The sequence below is a fragment of the Ascaphus truei genome, chromosome 4, assembly GCF_040206685.1.
Source record: "Ascaphus truei isolate aAscTru1 chromosome 4, aAscTru1.hap1, whole genome shotgun sequence".
Classification (NCBI taxonomy): Eukaryota; Metazoa; Chordata; class Amphibia; order Anura; family Ascaphidae; genus Ascaphus; species Ascaphus truei.
In genome coordinates, this window is record NC_134486.1 from 9,395,714 (window position 1) to 9,419,148 (window position 23,435).

At 50.7% G+C, this 23,435-nt stretch overlaps 1 protein-coding gene across 1 annotated transcript in view; it reads left to right on the top strand.

Moving 5' to 3' along the window:
- The window catches only part of LOC142492218 (DNA (cytosine-5)-methyltransferase 3A-like), a 112,583-nt gene that overhangs the window by 41,724 nt on the left and 47,424 nt on the right, over positions 1-23,435 (top strand). Inside the window, exons 11-14 of the mRNA XM_075594887.1 lie at positions 10,024-10,136; positions 12,796-12,979; positions 15,994-16,078; positions 18,352-18,497. Coding sequence (XP_075451002.1) covers positions 10,024-10,136; positions 12,796-12,979; positions 15,994-16,078; positions 18,352-18,497 — 528 coding nt within the window. The remainder of the gene's footprint in view (positions 1-10,023; positions 10,137-12,795; positions 12,980-15,993; positions 16,079-18,351; positions 18,498-23,435) is intronic.

Genomic DNA, 23,435 nt, shown 5'->3' on the forward strand with positions numbered 1-23,435 from the left:
GACAGGCCCACCACCCCGCCTTCCACCATTATCTCAGACAGGCCCACCACCTGGCCTTCCCCCATTATCTCAGGCAGGCCCACCACCCTGCCTTCCCCCATTATCTCAGGCAGGCCCACCACCCGCCTTCCCCCATTATCTCAGACAGGCCCACCACCCTGCCTTCCCCCATTATCTCAGACAGGCCCACCACCCTGCCTTCCCCCATTATCTCAGGCAGGCCCACCACCCCGCCTTCCTCCGTTATCTCAGACAGGCCCACCACCTTGCCTTCCCCCATTATCTCAGGCAGGCCCACCACCCGGCCTTCCCCCATTATCTCAGACAGGCCCACCACCCGGCCTTCCCCCATTATCTCAGACAGGCCCACCACCCCGCCTTCCCCCATTATCTCAGGCAGGCCCACCACCCTGCCTTCCTCCATTATCTCAGGCAGGCCCACCACCCTGCCTTCCTCCATTATCTCAGACAGGCCCACCATCTCGCCTTCCCCCATTATCTCAGGCAGGCCCACCACCCTGCCTTCCCCCATTATCTGAGGCAGGCCCACCACACCGCCTTCCCCCATTATCTCAGGCAGGCCCACCACCCCGCCTTCCTCCATTATCTCAGACAGGCCCACCACCCCGCCTTCCCCCATTATCTCAGGCAGGCCCACCACCCCGCCTTCCCCCATTATCTCAGGCAGACCCACCACCCCGCCTTCCTCCATTATCTCAGACAGGCCCACCACCCTGCCTTCCCCCATTATCTCAGGCAGGCCCACCACCCGGCCTTCCTCCATTATCTCAGGCAGGCCCACTACCCTGCCTTCCCCCATTATCTCAGGCAGGCCCACCACCCCGCCTTCCTCCGTTATCTCAGGCAGGCCCACCACCCTGCCTTCCTCCATTATCTCAGACAGGCCCACCACCCCGCCTTCCTCCATTATCTCAGGCAGGCCCACCACCCCACCTTCCCCCATTATCTCAGGCAGGCCCACCACCCTGCCTTCCTCCATTATCTCAGGCAGGCCCACCACCCTGCCTTCCTCCATTATCTCAGGCAGGCCCGCCACCCTGCCTTCCTCCATTATCTCAGACAGGCCCACCACCCCGCCTTCCTCCATTATCTCAGGCAGGCCCACCACCCCACCTTCCCCCATTATCTCAGGCAGGCCCACCACCCTGCCTTCCTCCATTATCTCAGGCAGGCCCACCACCCTGCCTTCCTCCATTATCTCAGGTAGGCCCACCACCCGGCCTTCCCCCATTATCTCAGGCAGGCCCACCACCCTGCCTTCCTCCATTATCTCAGGCAGGCCCACCACCCCGCCTTCCCCCATTATCTCAGGCAGGCCCACCACCCTGCCTTCCCCCATTATCTCAGGAAGGCCCACCACCCCGCCTTCCTCCATTATCTCAGACAGGCCCACCACCCCGCCTTCCTCCATTATCTCAGGCAAGCCCACCACCCTGCCTTCCTCCATTATCTCAGGCAGGCCCACCACCTCGCCTTCCTCCATCATCTCAGGCAGGCCCACCACCCTGCCTTCCTTCATTATCTCAGACAGGCCCACCACCCTGCCTTCCCCCATTATCTCAGGCAGGCCCACCACCCCGCCTTCCTCCATTATCTCAGACAGGAACACCACCCCGCCTTCCTCCATTATCTCAGGCAAGCCCACTACCCTGCCTTCCTCCATTATCTCAGGCAGGCCCACCACCCTGCCTTCCTCCATCATCTCAGGCAGGCCCACCACCCCGCCTTCTTCCGTTATCTCAGGCAGGCCCACAACCTCGCCTTCCTCCATTATCTCAGACAGGCCCACCACCCTGCCTTCCCCCATTATCTCAGGCAGGCCCCCCACCCCGCCTTCCTCCATTATCTCAGACAGGCCCACCACCCGGCCTTCCTCCATTATCTCAGGCAGGCCCACCACCCTGCCTTCCTCCATTATCTCAGGCAGGCCCACCACCCCGCCTTCCTCCGTTATCTCAGGCAGGCCCACCACCCTGCCTTCCTCCATTATCTCAGACAGGCCCACCACCCCGCCTTCCTCCATTATCTCAGGCAGGCCCACCACCCCACCTTCCCGCATTATCTCAGGCAGGCCCACCACCCTGCCTTCCTCCATTATCTCAGGCAGGCCCACTAACCTGCCTTCCTCCATTATCTCAGACAGGCCCACCACCCCGCCTTCCTCCATTATCTCAGGCAGGCCCACCACCCCACCTTCCCCCATTATCTCAGGCAGGCCCACCACCCTGCCTTCCTCCATTATCTCAGGCAGGCCCACCACCCTGCCTTCCTCCATTATCTCAGGCAGGCCCGCCACCCTGCCTTCCTCCATTATCTCAGACAGGCCCACCACCCCGCCTTCCTCCATTATCTCAGGCAGGCCCACCACCCCACCTTCCCCCATTATCTCAGGCAGGCCCACCACCCTGCCTTCCTCCATTATCTCAGGCAGGCCCACCACCCTGCCTTCCTCCATTATCTCAGGTAGGCCCACCACCCGGCCTTCCCCCATTATCTCAGGCAGGCCCACCACCCTGCCTTCCTCCATTATCTCAGGCAGGCCCACCACCCCGCCTTCCCCCATTATCTCAGGCAGGCCCACCACCCTGCCTTCCCCCATTATCTCAGGAAGGCCCACCACCCCGCCTTCCTCCATTATCTCAGACAGGCCCACCACCCCGCCTTCCTCCATTATCTCAGGCAAGCCCACCACCCTGCCTTCCTCCATTATCTCAGGCAGGCCCACCACCTCGCCTTCCTCCATCATCTCAGGCAGGCCCACCACCCTGCCTTCCTTCATTATCTCAGACAGGCCCACCACCCTGCCTTCCCCCATTATCTCAGGCAGGCCCACCACCCCGCCTTCCTCCATTATCTCAGACAGGAACACCACCCCGCCTTCCTCCATTATCTCAGGCAAGCCCACTACCCTGCCTTCCTCCATTATCTCAGGCAGGCCCACCACCCTGCCTTCCTCCATCATCTCAGGCAGGCCCACCACCCCGCCTTCTTCCGTTATCTCAGGCAGGCCCACAACCTCGCCTTCCTCCATTATCTCAGACAGGCCCACCACCCTGCCTTCCCCCATTATCTCAGGCAGGCCCCCCACCCCGCCTTCCTCCATTATCTCAGACAGGCCCACCACCCGGCCTTCCTCCATTATCTCAGGCAGGCCCACCACCCTGCCTTCCTCCATTATCTCAGGCAGGCCCACCACCCCGCCTTCCTCCGTTATCTCAGGCAGGCCCACCACCCTGCCTTCCTCCATTATCTCAGACAGGCCCACCACCCCGCCTTCCTCCATTATCTCAGGCAGGCCCACCACCCCACCTTCCCCCATTATCTCAGGCAGGCCCACCACCCTGCCTTCCTCCATTATCTCAGGCAGGCCCACTAACCTGCCTTCCTCCATTATCTCAGGCAGGCCCACCACCCTGCCTTCCTCCATTATCTCAGGCAGGCCCACCACCCTGCCCTTTTCCATTATCTCAGGCAGGCCCACCACCCGGCCTTCCTCCATTATCTCAGGCAGGCCCACCACCCTGCCTTCCTCCATTATCTCAGGCAGGCCCACCACCCCGCCTTCCTCCGTTATCTCAGGCAGGCCCACCACCCTGCCTTCCTCCATTATCTCAGACAGGCCCACCACCCCGCCTTCCTCCATTATCTCAGGCAGGCCCACCACCCCACCTTCCCCCATTATCTCAGGCAGGCCCACCACCCTGCCTTCCTCCATTATCTCAGGCAGGCCCACTAACCTGCCTTCCTCCATTATCTCAGGCAGGCCCACCACCCTGCCTTCCTCCATTATCTCAGGCAGGCCCACCACCCTGCCTTTTTCCATTATCTCAGGCAGGCCCACCACCCTGCCTTCCCCCATTATCTCAGGCAGGCCCACCACCCTGCCTTCCTCTATTATCTCAGACAGGCCCACCACCCTGCCTTCCCCCATTATCTCAGGCAGGCCCACCACCTCGCCTTCCTCCATTATCTCAGACAGGCCCACCACCCGGCCTTCCCCCATTATCTCAGGCAGGCCCACCACCCTGCCTTCCCCCATTATCTCAGGCAGGCCCACCACCCTGCCTTCCCCATTATCTCAGGCAGGCCCACCACCCGGCCTTCCCCCATTATCTCGTAGCATACAATGCTTCAACTGCAGCCAGGTATTAGGTAATGACATGCAAATGAGCAGTCACAGCAAGGTGTCACTTTGGGCTTCTTATCCATTTTAACATCAATTCCTATAAACTTATACCAGCCATATTACATGGCTTTCCCAGCGCAGCGTGAGTTAAAGAAGTGTATGGCCTGTAAGCTACTCACAGTCTATCAATGTGAGAATGGTTACTGGCCGTGCAATGTGAGAATGGTTACCGGCCGTGCAATGTGAGAATGGTTACTGTCCGTGCAATGTGAGAATGGTCACTGGCCGTGCAATGTGAGAATGATTACCGGCCGTGCAATGTGAGGATGGTTACCGGCCATGCAATGTGAGAATGGTTACTGGCCGTTCAATGTGAGAATGGTTACCGGCCGTGCAATGTGAGGATGGTTACTGGCCGTGCAATGTGAGAATGGTTACTGGCCGTGCAATGTGAGAATGGTTACCGGCCGTGCAATGTGAGGATGGTTACTGGCCGTGCAATGTGAGAATGGTTACTGGCCGTTCAATGTGAGAATGGTTACTGGCCGTGCAATGTGAGAATGGTTACTGGCCGTGCAATGTGAGAATGGTTACTGGCCGTGCAATGTGAAGATGGTTACCGGCCGTGCAATGTGAGACTGGTTACTGGCCGTGCAATGTGAGGATGGTTACTGGCCGTGCAATGTGAGGATGGTTACTGGCCGTGCAATGTGAGAATGGTTACTGGCCGTGCAATGTGAGGATGGTTACTGGCCGTGCAATGTGAGAATGGTTAGCGGCCGTGCAATGTGAGAATGGTTACCGGCCGTGCAATGTGAGAATGGTTACTGGCAGTGCAATGTGAGAATGGTTACCGGCCGTGCAATGTGAGAATGGTTACTGGCCGTGCAATGTGAGAATGGTTACCGGCCGTGCAATGTGAAAATGGTTACCGGCCGTGCAATGTGAGAATGGTTACCGGCCGTGCAATGTGAGAATGGTTACCGGCCGTGCAATGTGAGAATGGTTACTGGCCGTTCAATGTGAGAATGGTTACTGGCCGTGCAATGTGAGAATGGTTACTGGCCGTGCAATGTGAGGATGGTTACCGGCCGTGCAATGTGAGAATGGTTACTGGCCGTGCAATGTGAGAATGGTTACCGGCCGTGCAATGTGAGAATGGTTACTGGCCGTGCAATGTGAGAATGGTTACTGGCCGTGCAATGTGAGAATGGTTACCGGCCGTGCAATGTGAGAATGGTTTACTGGCCGTGCAATATGAGAATGGTTACCGGCCGTGCAATGTGAGAATGGTTACCGGCCGTGCAATGTGAGAATGGTTACCGGCCGTGCAATGTGAGAATGGTTACTGGCCGTGCAATGTGAGGATGGTTACTGGCCGTGCAATGTGAGAATGGTTACTGGCCGTGCAATGTGAGGATGGTTACTGGCCGTGCAATGTGAGGATGGTTACTGGCCGTGCAATGTGAGAATGGTTACAGGCCGTGCAATGTGAGAATGGTTACTGGCCGTGCAATGTGAGAATGGTTACTGGCCGAGCAATGTGAGAATGGTTACTGGCCGTGCAATGTGAGAATGGTTACTGGCCGTGCAATGTGAGGATGGTTACTGGCCGTGCAATGTGAGAATGGTTACCGGCCGTGTAATGTGAGAATGGTTACTGGCCGTGCAATGTGAGGATGGTTACCGGCCGTGCAATGTGAGGATGGTCACTGGCCGTGCAATGTGAGAATGGTTACTGGCCGTGCAATGTGAGAATGGTCACTGGCCGTGCAATGTGAGAATGGTTACTGGCCGTGCAATGTGAGAATGGTCACTGGCCGTGCAATGTGAGAATGGTCACTGGCCGTGCAATGTGAGAATGGTTACTGGCCGTGCAATGGGAGAATGGTTACTGGCCGTGCAATGTGAGAATGGTTACCGGCCGTGCAATGTGAGAATGGTTACTGGCCGTGCAATGTGAGAATGGTTACCGGCCGTGCAATGTGAGAATGGTTACTGGCCGTGCAATGTGAGGATGGTTACTGGCCGTGCAATGTGAGAATGGTTACTGGCCGTGCAATGTGAGAATGGTTACCGGCCGTGCAATGTGAGAATGGTTACCGGCCGTGCAATGTGAGAATGGTTACCGGCCGTGCAATGTGAGAATGGTTACCGGCCGTGCAATGTGAGAATGGTTACCGGCCGTGCAATGTGAGGATGGTTACTGGCCGTGCAATGTGAGAATGGTTACTGGCCGTGCAATGTGAGAATGGTTACCGGCCGTGCAATGTGAGAATGGTTACTGGCCGTGCAATGTGAGAATGGTTACTGGCCGTGCAATGTGAGAATGGTTACCGGCTGTGCAATGTGAGGATGGTTACCGGCCGTGCAATGTGAGAATGGTTACCGGCCGTGCAATGTGAGGATGGTTACTGGCCGTGCAATATGAGGATGGTTACCGGCCGTGCAATGTGAGGATGGTTACCGGCCGTGCAATGTGAGGATGGTTACCGGCCGTGCAATGTGAGGATGGTTACTGGCCGTGCAATGTGAGAATGGTTACTGGCCGTGCAATGTGAGGATGGTTACTGGCCGTGCAATGTTTGAATGGTTACTGGCCGTGCAATGTGAGAATGGTTACTGGCCGTGCAATGTGAGAATGGTTACCGGCCGTGCAATGTGAGAATGGTTACTGGCCGTGCAATGTGAGGATGGTTACCGGCCGTGCAATGTGAGAATGGTTACTGGCCGTGCAATGTGAGAATGGTTACTGGCCGTGCAATGTGAGAATGGTTACTGGCCGTGCAATGTGAGAATGGTTACCGGCCATGCAATGTGAGAATAGTTACTGGCCGTGCAATGTGAGGATGGTTACCGGCCGTGCAATGTGAGAATGGTTACCGGCCGTGCAATGTGAGAATGGCTACTGGCCGTGCAATGTGAGAATGGTTACCGGCCGTGCAATGTGAGAATGGTTACTGGCCGTGCAATGTGAGGATGGTTACCGGCCGTGCAATGTGAGAATGGTTACCGGCCGTGCAATGTGAGAATGGTTACTGGCCGTGCAATGTGAGGATGGTTACCGGCCGTGCAATGTGAGAATGGTTACTGGCCGTGCAATGTGAGAATGGTTACCGGCCGTGCAATGGGAGAATGGTTACTGGCCGTGCAATGTGAGAATGGTTACTGGCCGTGCAATGTGAGAATGGTTACCGGCCGTGCAATGGGAGAATAGTTACTGGCCGTGCAATGTGAGAATGGTTACTGGCCGTGCAATGTGAGAATGGTTACCGGCCGTGCAATGTGAGGATGGTTACTGGCCGTGCAATGTGAGAATGGTTACTGGCCGTGCAATGTGAGAATGGTTACTGGCCGTGCAATGTGAGAATGGTTACTGGCCGTGCAATGTGAGAATGGTTACTGGCCGTGCAATGTGAGGATGATTACTGGCCGTGCAATGTGAGAATGGTTACTGGCCGTGCAATGTGAGAATGGTTACTGGCCGTGCAATGTGAGAATGGTTACCGGCCGTGCAATGTGAGAATGGTTACCGGCCGTGCAATGTGAGGATGGTTACCGGCCGTGCAATGTGAGAATGGTTACTGGCCGTGCAATGTGAGAATGGTTACTGGCCGTGCAATATGAGGATGGTTACCGGCCGTGCAATATGAGGATGGTTACCGGCCGTGCAATGTGAGAATGGTTACCGGCCGTGCAATGTGAGAATGGTTACCGGCCGTGCAATGTGAGAATGGTTACCGGCCGTGCAATGTGAGAATGGTTACTGGCCGTGCAATGTGAGAATGGTTACTGGCCGTGCAATGTGAGAATGGTTACTGGCCGTGCAATGTGAGAATGGTTACTGGCCGTGCAGTGTGAGTATGGTTACCGGCCGTGCAATGTGAGAATGGTTACCGGCCGTGCAATGTGAGAATGGTTACTGGCCGTGCAATGTGAGGATGGTTACTGGCCGTGCAATGTGAGAATGGTTACTGGCCGTGCAATGTGAGAATGGTTACTGGCCGTGCAATGTGAGAATGGTTACTGGCCGTGCAATGTGAGAATGGTTACTGGCCGTGCAATGTGAGAATGGTTACTGGCCGTGCAATTTGAGAATGGTTACTGGCCGTGCAATGTGAGGATGGTTACTGGCCGTGCAATGTGAGAATGGTTACTGGCCGTGCAATGTGAGAATGGTTACTGGCCGTGCAATGTGAGAATGGTTACCGGCCGTGCAATGTGAGAATGGTTACTGGTCGTGCAATGTGAGAATGGTTACTGGCCGTGCAATGGGAGAATAGTTACTGGCCGTGCAATGGGAGAATGGTTACTGGCCGTGCAGTGTGAGGATGGTTAGTGGCCGTGCAATGTGAGAAGGGTTACCGGCCGTGCAATGTGAGAATGGTTACTGGCCGTGCAATGTGAGGATGGTTACTGGCCGTGCAATGTGAGAATGGTTACTGGCCGTGCAATGTGAGAATGGTTACTGGCCGTGCAATGTGAGAATGGTTACTGGCCGTGCAATGTGAGAATGGTTACTGGCCGTGCAATGTGAGAATGGTTACTGGCCGTGCAATTTGAGAATGGTTACTGGCCGTGCAATGTGAGGATGGTTACTGGCCGTGCAATGTGAGAATGGTTACTGGCCGTGCAATGTGAGAATGGTTACTGGCCGTGCAATGTGAGAATGGTTACCGGCCGTGCAATGTGAGAATGGTTACTGGTCGTGCAATGTGAGAATGGTTACTGGCCGTGCAATGGGAGAATAGTTACTGGCCGTGCAATGGGAGAATGGTTACTGGCCGTGCAGTGTGAGGATGGTTAGTGGCCGTGCAATGTGAGAAGGGTTACCGGCCGTGCAGTGTGAGGATGGTTAGTGGCCGTGCAATGTGATGATCATAAGTGGCTTCAGGCAGACCCACAAAGCAAGTTATCGTGAGTAAAAAAAAAAGTGACAAAAACCCTCCACCATACTGTGAATAAAAATACCCTTCTAAGCACATTCACATGTCTGATACTTAATAATTTCATAATCGCTTCATGGACCCCTAAAAAGGCAAAAACCATCAGAGTACAGTATATCTCTTTTATTACACATGTGGTGTACTTTCCCTTCAATTACATCATAAGGTGGGAAAGTACAGACTGCAATAATGGTAGAACTGATTATGGGAAACCTCTCTTCTGCCAGGTGGTCTTGCAATGCTTTGCAAAAAGAGCTGGGGCAACAAGGCATGGGAGGCCCTTATCACCACTTTTATCTTATTTTTATGCCGTATGTAGCACTTTACAGAAAAAGCAACATATTTGAAACATAGGTTATCTCTGCCTCCTTGATGATGGATGCTGCCTTTTCCTTTACCCGCCTGAGCACATACCTGGTGTGCTTGGAAAGGCAGGTTGTGAAATCATTTTCAAATGGCCAGTTTCCAATTTGGACTTTACTTTCCTACCAAGTACAGTATCACACATCACTTTTGTCCTTTACACACATCTCTTGAACCCCATAGACACATCACTTTGTCCCCTATGCACACCTTTAAGAAAAAAAATTATAGCAGGCACGAGTCCCTGCCCTGTGGCGCTTACAATCTGTTTTTGGTGCCTAAGGCACAGGGAGATAAAGTGACTTGCCCAAGGTAACAAGGTGCTGACACCTGAGTTTGAACCAGGCTCCCCTGCTTCACACTAAGTGTCCTTGTTTTCAGAGTCGGTGCCTTTAATCACTGAGTCACTCTCAATCTAATACGAACCTCAGTTCACCAGCAGCTTCTTGGGTTAGATATGACTGAGCGGTGAGAAGCCATTCCAGGTATTGACCACAGTTGTTCTAGCAGTAGCAGATGGCAGACTGCAGAAGGACCCCTCACTCACGGTCTTTTGTTCGGCCACAGAAGTGCTTCCTGGAGTGGGGTTATCAGTATGATGACGATGGATCACAGTCCTACTGCACTATATGCTGCGCCGGGACGGAGGTGCTGATGTGCGATGAAACAAATTGCTGCAGGTGAGAGATCGGAACGTGCACGCGTAAGCACAAAAGCGGATATACAAGGGATCCACGTGTGATTAGCAGGGGAGCTGCACTTGTACCTTACAGGATATGTTTAATAAATAGAATACTGCACCGACACACTTTATTCGAGCAAATACCCAGTATGTACCTGGCAGATACCTGGAATGCGCCGCTCCTCACCTCTTACAAGCCCCGTTGCGTTTGCCTTCCCAGCCTGGGTTCATGCCTGGCTGACGGGCGGCTGATCTGTTAGATGATAATGATTAGGATTTAATAGGCTGCAATGCTTCGCGTGTCTACCAGATGGCATAAATTCATGAATTGTAATGCAGTATATATATATATATATATATACTGTGCAGTATTGCAGCCAGCGGGAATAAAATGCTTCAATCCCTGCCTGGAAAATAACGCAATGCACTCGGGCAGAAAATAGTCACAAACCTCAATACACCCGGGTGTACCCGAATTCGTGGGACTAGCCGAGCTCGAATAAAGTGTGTCGCCAGTGTATATAGGTATATGGACACTTGAGAGAGTTCAGTATATCGCAGTGGGTATAGATTATGTGAGGAACCTGTGAGAGGCTGTAAGCTCCCTGCTCTGTAATGTTATCTGTGAGGAACCTGTGAGAGGCTGTAAGCTCCCTGCTCTGTAATGTTATCTGTGAGAGGCTGTAAGCTCCCTGCTCTGTAATGTTATCTGTGAGGAACCTGTGAGAGGCTGTAAGCTCCCTGCTCTGTAATGTTATCTGTGCGGAACCTGTGAGAGGCTGTAAACTCCCTGCACTGTAACGTTATCTGTGAGAGGCTGTAAGCTCCCTGCACTGTAACGTTATCCGTGAGGAACCTGTGAGAGGCTGTAAGCTCCCTGCACTGTTATGTTATCCGTGAGGAACCTGTGAGAGGCTGTAAGCTCCCTGCTCTGTAATGTTATCTGTGAGAGGCTGTAAGCTCCCTGCTCTGTAATGTTATCTGTGAGAGGCTGTAAGCTCCCTGCTCTGTAATGTTATCTGTGAGAGTCTGTAAGCTCCCTGCACTGTAATGTTATCTGTGAGAGTCTGTAAGCTCCCTGCACTGTAACGTTATCCGTGAGGAACCTGTGAGAGGCTGTAAGCTCCCTGCACTGTTATGTTATCCGTGAGGAACCTGTGAGAGGCTGTAAGCTCCCTGCTCTGTAATGTTATCTGTGAGAGGCTGTAAGCTCCCTGCTCTGTAATGTTATCTGTGAGAGGCTGTAAGCTCCCTGCTCTGTAATGTTATCTGTGAGAGGCTGTAAGCTCCCTGCTCTGTAATGTTATCTGTGAGAGGCTGTAAGCTCCCTGCACTGTAACGTTATCTGTGAGAGGCTGTAAGCTCCCTGCACTGTAACGTTATCTGTGAGGAACCTGTGAGAGGCTGTAAGCTCCCTGCACTGTAATGTTATCCGTGAGGAACCTGTGAGAGGCTGTAAGCTCCCTGCACTGTAACGTTATCTGTGAGGAACCTGTGAGAGGCTGTAAGCTCCCTGCACTGTTATGTTATCCGTGAGGAACCTGTGAGAGGCTGTAAGCTCCCTGCTCTGTAATGTTATCTGTGAGAGGCTGTAAGCTCCCTGCTCTGTAATGTTATCTGTGAGAGGCTGTAAGCTCCCTGCTCTGTAATGTTATCTGTGAGAGGCTGTAAGCTCCCTGCTCTGTAATGTTATCTGTGAGAGGCTGTAAGCTCCCTGCACTGTAATGTTATTTGTGAGAGGCTGTAAGCTCCCTGCTCTGTAATGTTATCTGTGAGAGGCTGTAAGCTCCCTGCACTGTAATGTTATCTGCGAGAGGCTGTAAGCTCCCTGCTCTGTAATGTTATCTGTGAGGAACCTGTGAGAGGCTGTAAGCTCCCTGCTCTATAATGTTATCTGTGAGGAACCTGTGAGAGGCTGTAAGCTCCCTGCTCTGTAATGTTATCTGTGAGGAACCTGTGAGAGGCTGTAAGCTCCCTGCTCTGTAATGTTATCTGTGAGAGGCTGTAAGCTCCCTGCTCTGTAATGTTATCTGTGAGAGGCTGTAAGCTCCCTGCACTGTAATGTTATCTGTGAGAGGCTGTAAGCTCCCTGCACTGTAATGTTATCTGTGAGAGGCTGTAAGCTCCCTGCACTGTAATGTTATCTGTGAGAGGCTGTAAGCTCCCTGTACTGTAATGTTATCTGTGAGGACCCTGTGTTGCGGTGAACAGGGCTGAGTTATGTAGCAGTTCGAAATATATAATGGCCGCCATCTTTAAGAGTCCCTATACAAATACATTTGCATCAGTAATTCTCTACACTAGAAAAAACTGCTGGAGGATGGAGGGGAATATGTGATCAAGATTAAAAAGAATGTAACAGCAATCTGTACAGAAACAAAGTGAGACCTTTAAACTGAGTGTTACCAAGGTTCATGCAGGATCCTATGGGCCATATATACTAAACAGTGCTACGGTAAGGTACCTTACAGGATATTCATGTAACTGGGCTGTAAGGTACTTTATGGCTTAGTGTTCTTTGTTATTGAGGCCCTATTTCCCATGGCAGACAAGGAGCCTCTTGGAATAAAGTACAGCAGCTAAGCCAGGCCCTTGATGGCTGTTTGATAGGCGCTGTCCGGGGTCCTGATCTGCTGACCCTGTCTGTGTTACCTTAGGTGCTTCTGTGTGGAATGTGTTGACTTGCTGGTGGGACCAGGCGCAGCTCAGGCAGCTATAAAAGAAGACCCCTGGAAATGCTACATGTGCGACCACAAGGGCATCTATGGGCTGCTGAGAAGACGGGATGACTGGCCCTCCCGCATGCAGCTCTTTTACTCCAATAACCACGACCAAGAATTTGTAAGTAGCCCTCACGCCCCGTGTCTGCCTGCAAATGCAGAACAGGCTGTTCAAGGCTTACAAATGTTATCAAGACCTATTGCGACATGCTGCAGTATTTCCGGATTTTCCACTGGCAGTGCATGGTTGGGTAGTGCAGAGGAAAATTAGTAATTTATCTTTCTTTCTTCCCACTTTTCATTCTTTGTTTCATATTCTACATTTTTCTTCCCCATCTTGCCTCTCTGTATTTTTATAGTTTCTGTGTATGTCTCTTGTTACTGATCTGTCTGGCAATCCCTGCTCTCTTACATTTCTGGCAGGCCCGTGACTTTGCGTTGTGTCTATAATGTCTTTATCTCTTCTGTACTCTGTCTCATAGCTCTCGGTCTCCTGTTTGTCTTTTGTATCTTCTATATTGTTTATTTGTGTCTGTCTCTTGTCTGTCTGTCACACTTCTGCCTGCCTCTGCTGTGTCATGTTTGTGTGTGTCTCTCATCTCTGTTGTATGTGTTTTGTGTATGTCACTTGTCTTTGGTCTATTGCTCTTCTCAGTCTCGTCTTTGCACCACGTATCTCTGCATTGTCACTCTACTTTCCATCTCCTGTCTCTGCATTGTCACTCTACTTTCCATCTCCTGTCTCTGCATTGTCACTCTACTTTCCATCTCCTGTCTATGCATTGTCACTCTACTTTCCATCTCCTGTCTCTGCATTGTCACTCTACTTTCCATCTCCTGTCTCTAAATTGTCACCATACTTTCCATCTTGTATCTCTGCATTGTCACTCTACTTTCCATCTCCTGTCTCTGCATTGTCACTCTACTTTCCATCTCATGTCTCTGCATTGTCACTCTACTTTCCATCTCATGTCTCTGCATTGTCACTCTACTTTCCATCTCCTGTCTCTGCATTGACAATCTACTTTCCATCTCATGTCTCTGCATTGTCACTCTACTTTCCATCTCCTGTCTCTGCATTGTCACTCTACTTTCCATCTCCTGTCTCTGCATTGTCACTCTATGCTCCTTCTCATGTCTCTGCATTGTCACTCTACTTTCCATCTCGTGTCTCTGCATTGTCACTCTACTTTCCATCTCGTGTCTCTGCATTGTCACTCTACTTTCCATCTCCTGTCTCTGCATTGTCACTCTATGCTCCTTCTCATGTCTCTGCATTGTCACTCTACGTTCCATCTCGTGTCTCTGCATTGTAACTCATCTGTATCTGTATCTTGTTTATGTTCTGCATCCTTCCCTTCTTTTTCTCCTTGCTGTGTACCATAAGTCTTTATCTCTTTCCTGTCCATCTTTACCTCACATCCTTGTCTCACTCTCCTTCTCTTGTGTTTGTTCTCTTCCTGACATTGTGCCCTTAACCCCCTTGTTGCACCTCACATCCCTCTGAAGTGTGTTCCATGGCAGTCACACAGTATTCTAATAAGAGTGTCCCTCATTGTCATGGGAGACCAGGTTATTTACACCTTTTTACCGGGATCATTCATTGAGCAAAACAAGGTAGAGAAATAAATTGTAATTCATTCGGCATAAATTCGCTTACACACAATGAAACACAAAATACAGACGAAAAGACACACTTACTTTGGGATTGGGGTAGAAAACTTTTCTGGGTGCAGGGGAACTCTGTGGGAGAGTTTTACCCTGACCTGGACTTAGCCCGGAATCTCCTGGAACCCAAATCGGCATAAAATTCCACACGCCACCGCTACGTTCTCTTCTGAGAACTTGGTCCCTCCTGACCGTGAGTTACTCCAAATCTCCTGGAACTCAAATCATCATAAAATTCTAGCCGCGATCACTACGTTCGATTCTGAGAACTTGGGCGCAGAATGCTGGACTTAGTCTCTGGCGGGCAGGCCTTTCAGGCTTGAAATCGAAGCCGTTTGCTTTGCTATTACAAACAAAGCATCTTTGAAAAGCACACCCGCGCTCTTTCGGCTCTGACTCAAGAGGAACACCACATCTCATTTGGCTCACGGCTTCTTATAGTATTCTCTGCTTCATTCATAAAATAGTAGCAGAGCAGACAGCCAATCAGCGCGTGGGAACTTTCTTAAGCAGCCAATCAGAGCCAAGCCAGCTAGAAAAGCCGGGTCAGCGGGAAATTTAAAATAGCTAAGGAACATGCGCCAGCCTGCCACCTCTCTACCTGGCTATCCCAATGCCACCTGCTAGGCAGCGCCCCTAGGTCTGGCAGAACATGTTGCATCCTGGAGGACTGCCCTTTATCTCCGGACCTTACTCCGCCTTTCCCCGCTAACCAAATGCCATTCACACCTCTGGGCCTCCTCTGGCTGCTTTGAACTCAGATGTCCAGCAGACATACCGGCGCCTATGGGTTAACTCGGGCAGCTTGTTTGGACATCGGTTCTGAATGTTTAAACATATTAATACTATATTTTAATACACTCTGAGTCTCTGGGTACACGGAACAGAAAATATGTTGTCATTTATTTCTGTCTGCCTTATTCCCCACACACTTTCCATTGGACTCAGTTTGGACTCTCAGAGTTCCCCCCCCCCAACCTTATACACAGTGGGGCACCCACAAACCCTATACTGGTTGTGAGTCACCTTGGCACTAGCTCGGGTACCCCCCTTAACCTAAGGATTCCCTCAGCTACAGGAATGCATGTTTATCTCTGTGCCCCATTCTCCTTTCTGGGCTGTGCTGAAGCAGGGTACTCTAGTGGTGAGTCGCGCTTGCGTTTTCAAGGGGAGGTATTGCCGGGACAATGTGCCTACATGTATCCGAGAATCAGGCATGTTTCCCAGGTACAGTTATTGGGGAATCAGCAACTCCGGACCCCAATCTCCTGGGCACATTCTGACAACGGTTCCTCTGCAAACCCCCCTTGAAACTCATACCTTAGCAATCCCTGCTCGCTGGCACGCCCGGAAACTCATCCCCTAGCAATCCCTTCTCGATGGTACAATGTTACTGGCCAAAAGAGCCAACTCTCTTGGACCCTTATACACGGAGCACTCATACTGTTCACTTATTACTTCCTAAAGGACCCACCAAAGCTTTACCCACCTGTAACAGCTGAGAAGCGGAAGCCTATCCGAGTACTGTCTCTCTTTGATGGCATTGCAACAGGTAAGCTGACACTCACACTCACTGTAACTCACACTCAAGCACTGCATATTAAATGCTTCTGTAATGTTTGGGAGGACAAATTTACCCCCTATTGAAATGAGTGAGCAGCATTATATAATGATGCTGAGTCCCTCAATACACTTCAACCTCCTAAATCAATTGCACCTGGACCCCAAGAAAGCTCTAATAGAGCTTCAGGATCTAAGCTGAAGACCATCTCCAGTTAAAATAGTTCTTCCCCATAGCTGCTCTCTTGGTGTTTGCTGGGAATTGGAGGGCAGTGGTGGTGAGCAGTAGAGTCAGCAGGAGAAGTCTGTGCGGAGCCAACGTTTTACAGGCTCTTCCATCAGGGAAGGGGTTAGAAGCAAAATCGTCCTTTTTTAGAGGAAAAGGCCCTGGGACATTGTATCTGGTGACTTGGAATCAGGCAAAGAAACAACGTCGCTGGGTGTATAGGTATAAGGTATTAGCAGCAGAAAGAGAGAGGCAGTGATGTCACTTTATAAACCATTGGCAAGACCTTACCTAGAGTACCGTGTCCAGTTCCGGAGGCCACATCCACCAGTAGTAACTACATACAGGAAGTGGTTGGGGGGAAATACAACTAAAATGGTACACTGGTTTCATCAAGAGATGTCAGTAAAAAAAAGGGAAAAGGAAAAACATGTCATATGAAACCTTTTTATTGGACGAACAAAGTTAATAGTGTACGAGTTTTCCAACTTCACATCGTTCTTCTTCAAATATTGTCAGACTAACAAGTACAGCACAACATGGGAGAAATAAGGGATGGGAAATGTGATAGAAAGTATTAGCATGGCACTAGAAAGAAGTTCAGACAAGATGTAATTCTTTGAAGCTGGCGCGTTGGAGGTTCATGAGAAATGGGAGACGTGCTTTCATGCAATAACCTCTTAAAGTGAGGTAAAGAAATGGAAAACCACTTTAGGATTGTTTTTCAACAGGGGTTCCTAGGAGCCCTTTGGTTCCCCGGGCATCCCTAAATGGTTCCCTGCAATTCTCAGGTCATTTGAGAATTGTAACAAATACAGAAGAATTTACAATGCATCTGATCTCAGACGCGCAATTAGAGAGGGTTGGGGTTCCTTACACTGCGTCTGATCTCAGACACGCTATTAGAGAGGGTTGGGGTTCCTTACAATGCATCTGATCTCAGACGCGCTATTAGAGAGGGTTGGGGTTCCTTACAATGCGTCTGATCTCAGACACGCTATTAGAGAGGGTTGGGGTTCCTTACAATGCATCTGATCTCAGACGCGCTATTAGAGAAGGTTGGGGTTCCTTACAATGCATCTTATCTCAGACGCGCTATTAGAGAGGGGTTGGGATCCTTACAATGCATCTGATCTCAGACACGCTATTAGAGAGGGTTGGGGTTCCTTACACTGCGTCTGATCTCAGACGCGCTATTAGAGAGGGTTGGGGTTCCTTACAATGCATCCGAAGTCAGACGCGCTATTAGAGAGGGTCGGGGTTTCTTACAATGCATCTGATCTCAGACACGCTATTAGTGAGGGTTGGGGTTCCCTACAATGCATCTGATCTCAGACGCGCTATTAGAGAGGGTTGGGGTTCCTTACAATGCATCTGATCTCAGACGTGCTATTAGAGAGGGTTGGTCTTCCTTACAATGCATCTGATCTCAGACACGCTATTAGAGAGGGTTGGGGTTCCTTACAAGGCATCTGATCTCAGACACGCTATTAGAGAGGGTTGGGGGTTCCTTACAATGCATCTGATCACAGACGCACTATTAGAGAAGGTTGGGGTTCCTTACAATGCATCCGAAGTCAGACGCGCTATTAGAGGGGGTCGGGGTTCCTTACAATGCATCTGACCTCAGACACGCTATTAGAGAGGGTTGGGGTTCCTTACAATGCATCCGAAGTCAGACGCGCTATTAGAGAGGGTCGGGGTTCCTTACAATGCATCTGATCTCAGACACGCTATTAGAGAGGGTTGGGGTTCCTTACAATGCATCTGATCTCAGACACGCTATTAGAGAGGGTTGGGGTTCCTTACAATGCATCTGATCTCAGACACGCTCTTAGAGAGGGTTGGGGTTCCACAGAACTTCGCAATATTATTATAGGGTTCCTTAACCAAAAAAACGTCTGCAATAACAGAACACAAGTATGGAAAGGAGGAGCCTGAGGATTTACAGCACGCAGGAAAACAGACGGACTTGGTGGTCCTTATTTGCTGAAGATGTCCATGTTTGTAACACAGTGCTGGGCTTTTACCCGGGACAGGTCTGTTGGTGCTAAAGGATCTTGGGATCCAGATAGACCGTTACATTGCCTCCGAGGTTTGTGAAGACGCCATCACTGTGGGAATGGTGCGACACCAGGGCAAGATCATGTACGTGGGAGACGTGCGCAATATCACCGACATGCAGGTGAGTAAATAGCAATGGGGGAAAACCACGTGTTAAGCATTCACATTGCTACTACAATAGTGGTACTGAGTACTTGTCACGGTGCACATAAACTTATCAACACTTTTTATATTTCTGGGTACTCGATCGAACACAACAAGGAGCAAAATAAATTGTGATTTATTTACTGGATTGACAAACACACGACAACTGCAGAATACACTTAAAACAACACTTACTGGGATAAGGGAACTAAATAGATTGTCCTTTGCATGGAAGCACAAGAAATGCAGTCTTGGTTTAAAGGTCCCGTGGCTAGATCGCAAATTGCCGATCTGATATCTTGGCCAAATCAAAGTATTTTGTGGTGGTTCATAGGAATTCGTTCAGAAGTCCCCAGGGCTAACGAATTCCGTAGCTTGGGGTAGATTCTTGTTTGCGTTGATATTAACCCCTGACATACTGGAACAGCTGCTGCTGTGCTTGAACAAAGTGCTGTGTGAAGCGTAGTTACATCATGCATCATAGGAATCACACCGGGGATAGTCCGGTGGGCACAGTTATAGGCGATTCCTGGGTACCTTTAACATGTGCACCCAATCCCCGCTGTGGGAACATTTAAGCCACCAATAGCCGCGTTGCCCGCAGTTTGCAAAACCGGGCAAAAAGACTTTCCGGTTCGCAAAGCGCATGTGTCGGCTTGAAACACAGGCAACTTAGCATACCTGGGATACACCCTCTTGCTGGCGCCCCTGAGTCTGGGGTTTGGCCCAAAGGTGTCAATGGTCCGGGGTCTGCCACTTATCAGGAGTCCAGCCATGTATATTAATGGCGCTATATAAATAAAGACATACAATACAATACAATGTATACATTATGGTGCTCTGAGGTCTTTCATCCCCGTCACTTCTTTATACTGAGGGTCGCCGGCTCAGCGGGACCCCCTTGAAGTGCCAGGGAGGAAATACCCTCAGCTCATTCACCCCTAGCACATTTACATGCCAGAGGAATTTTCCCGGGCTTACAGAAAAACAGTTCCTGTCTGTACATTTTAAAATCACAGTGGTACACACTTTATTCAAAGTTCATGTTCTGGGTGTACTATCACTGTAATTTTTATATGTATCTCCGTGTTTTATTTATTTACACTTGCACACCAAAAACCAGGGTGCTAGGTGCCTCCGTTCTCGTGTTAGCCCCCTTAATTGAAATGCCGGCTTATGGGAGTCAAGTTCACCGAATTCTCACATCAATTGACACAATTCCCAAAGCAATTGACTTTCCGGCTTTCAAGTTAAGGGGCTAACAAGGCACGGATACATTCTATCGGTAAAACCCTTCAGAACTTAACCGCAAGCCACTTATTCAATTGACTTGTGGTTACAGGGTCAAACCGATAGAAATGGATACCAATTCTACAAACGGCTCTTTAAACTTTTGGCACACTTTTTCAAACAGCACTGGCTTTGGCGCTCACCCCTCTTGTGTCTCCACAGGATATAGCAGGCAATGCATTTACTTTCATTACAGCAGGCAAGGAATAGCCTGCAAATGGGGATTAAAAATGCTGGGACAGGAGGCACATGCGCGGCGGGAACGGAGATGGCAGCCTGATTTGAGTGCTCCGATACCCGTCGGCAATAAATAAAGCATTACAACTGCAAAACCCAACAAAAATATCCCTGCACTGCGGGACCGGCTAAAGCTAAGATCACAGCAACTACACACATGGCGGCGACTCGCAAAAAAAACAAACAAAAGGTGGATGTACGCACCTATTTCGTGGGGGCAAAGAAGGCAAGAGAGACAGACAGCATGGCGGCCTCCGACTCAGAGTCCGCACCGGAGTTGGAGTCGGCCCCGGACGAGCAGACGGGTGCTTTAAAGAGGGAAATTGCCCAACTCCTCTCTGACCTAAAAACGTTTTTCCGCGGAGAGGTGGACCAGCTAAGGAAGGACATACTGAACATCGGGACACGAACGCATGCCCTGGAGGAGAAAATGGAGGAGTCTTCCCGCTCTCAAAATGTAACAGACACCAGGGTCTCTGCACTAGAGAGCAGGGTGGCAGAGCTGGAAGAACGCCATGAGGACAGCGAGAATCGCGATAGGCGCAATAACCTAAGGGTTAGGGGGATACCGGAGGAGATACTAGACCCCGAAGTGATGCTGAATCGCTGGATGTCCTCCATTATGCCGGGGAAAACGGAAGCAGAGCTGGTCATGGACCGGTGCCACCGTGCATTACGGGCCCGACCGCTTCCTAACAACCCACCCAGAGACATAATTCTGCGTCTGCATCATTTCACCACAAAGGCAGAAATCAGTAAAATTACACGAGCCACCCCAACGGTGAAATTCGAGGGAATAGAAATGGCCATATTTCAAGACATTTCCCCGATTACATTGGCACGGCGCCAGGCCCTCCAGCCAGTTACCAAACTACTAAGGGACAGAAATATAAGGTATAGATGGGCCTTTCCCTTTGCCCTGATCGTGGTGCAAAACGGTCGGTCCCATGTACTAAAACACCTTGCAGACGGCGCTGAGTTCCTGAATAAGTTGAATATACCTCATGATCTCCCACTAGTAGAGGCCCAGGTGGGGCGCCCTCCCAGGCGGACGGAATGGGAAAAGGTGGGCTCACCTAAAGGTCCGCGACAAGCTACCTCAGGATCGCCCAGACCGGCATGAGGGCTTTTTGAGTGGCTCTCCAGCTATGCTGGACACATCAGTTCCTGTTATTAACCCGGTTGAAGTTATCTCCCAGCCAGTGAATACCACTGAGTAATACCCACAAAAGCGACTGACAGTGGGCGACCCCTCTGCCCCCTCTCGATGGGTCCCGACCCAGATGGCCAAGCCCCGGCGGAGGATGCTGGAACAGCCAAGAAGAAAAAAGAAAACAAAAGTGAAGAAAAACATAACACTCACCAAAATGGCGGCCGGAGACGATCCGCGGGAGAATCTGGAGGAGAGGCGCGGAAACAGAATGGCGGAGGTCAATTGGGCGCGAAAAAGAGAAGCTCCTGCTAGCTCCGCCTTCGGGACACGCCTGCTCCCTCGGCTCACCACGGACTGGAATGCGCACGCAGCCCGGATGATGACAGAGGGCGGTCCCCGGCGAGTCCGTGTCGATCCGGATCTGACGTCAGTGACAGCGCCTGCGGAGCAGGACAAAGATGGCCGCGCACCGGAGCAGCGGGGCAGGGGGTCTGGGGGGAGTCACTGAGAGGGAGGGGGTGTTCCGAGGGGTGTTCCCGAGGGGACGAGGGAGAGGGGGGCTAAGCCCGATTAAGATACACAGTTAAGGGTAGTTAAAGAGCTGGACTGCTAACAGTAAACAACCAAAGTCTATAGCACACAGCGGTCCGCAATAAGACACAGAAACAATACGGACCAGCAAATATGTTGTTGAACTTGCAAAACACGGCTATTATTTTAGTTGTTCGTTTAAAAAAAATGTTTATGTTGCCGACGGGGGGGCAGATGCCTGTCCTCTTCCCTACCTGTTGGCATGTGCCTCTGGGGCTGGACTGTGGCCTTAAGCCACAGGTCAGTCAAAGACCAGGGAATCCGCAGTCTGGAGTCTCCCCCTCAATCCCGGATGGGAAGGTGGGATCATCCGGAATATGTGCGGCATCCCCAGGCAGTTAACCACAGGTCAAATAAGACCAAGATGGTTTCCCTTGTATGTTCTACAAGGATTTATGTTCCCTGTCACTCCCCTATGTGTTTTCCTCCCCATCCCACAGGTATCCCAAAAGGAAGCAGCTCGGCAGGCGGAGGGCAGCAGTACCGCTCCCGACACCGGCAGAAAAGACAAGACAAGGGTAGGAAACAAACACAGCACACCCGCAAGGTCTCACTACATAAACACCTATGGCATTGACATTTATATCACAGAATGTTAAGGGATTCAACTCCCCTCAAAAGCGTAGAATCGCCTTTGCTGAATTTAAACGCAGGAAAACAGATGTTTTATTCCTACAAGAGACGCACTACTGCTCGAGAAAAAACCCGGGGTTCATAGATAAACATTTTAGGAAGTTCTATCTAGCCTCAGCTAAGGAAAAAAAAAAAGGGGTAGCCATTCTACTCCACAACAGAGTCCCATTTGAGATGGAAAAAATAAAACGAGACCCAGGCGGTCGATATATTATATTGGTGGGCACATTGCAACAATGTAGAGTAACACTGGCGTGCATATATGCCCCATGTGAAAAAGACCCTAAATTCTTCACAGAGTTCTTCCTTAAGCTGCAGCAATGGGCTTCCGGCAATATAATATTAGCGGGAGATTTCAATAAGGTCTTAGACCCTCGAATAGACAGGTCCCCTAGAAGGGAGAAAATGCGACAAGCAGGGACGACGGGGTTGATGGAGGGGCTGAGACGGCTGTGTCTGGTAGACATATGGCGGGAACAGCACCCAGGTGACCGTTCGTATACATTCTATTCACACCCCCATGACAGCTATAGCAGGCTAGACCACTTCTTTGTGTCGAGCAGAGTGGTCCCACAAATCACCGGCACCTTAATTCATGACATTTCATGGTCGGACCATGCATCAATTGAGCTAAAATGCACGCAAATTAGATCGGTTAGCCCGGGAGCAAACTGGAAATTAAACGAGTCCCTAATAAAGATACCGGAATTGGCACAGATAGTCAAAGACGAGATTAGACAATTTTTTGTCATGAACGCAGGTACAGTGGAATCTCACACTATACTGTGGGAGGCTCACAAGGCCACAATGCGTGGAACGCTCATTAGTCTCGCAGCAAGGCGAAAAAGACAGAGGGAATCGAAATTGTCACAACTATACAAGAGGTTACATGAGCTCTCCACACTACATAGCCGATCAGGTGGAGAAGACATTCTTAAGGAGTTGAAGGATGTAAGGATAGAACTTAACCTCCTCCTCACATCCCAGGCCGAGAGGGACATTAGCTGGACC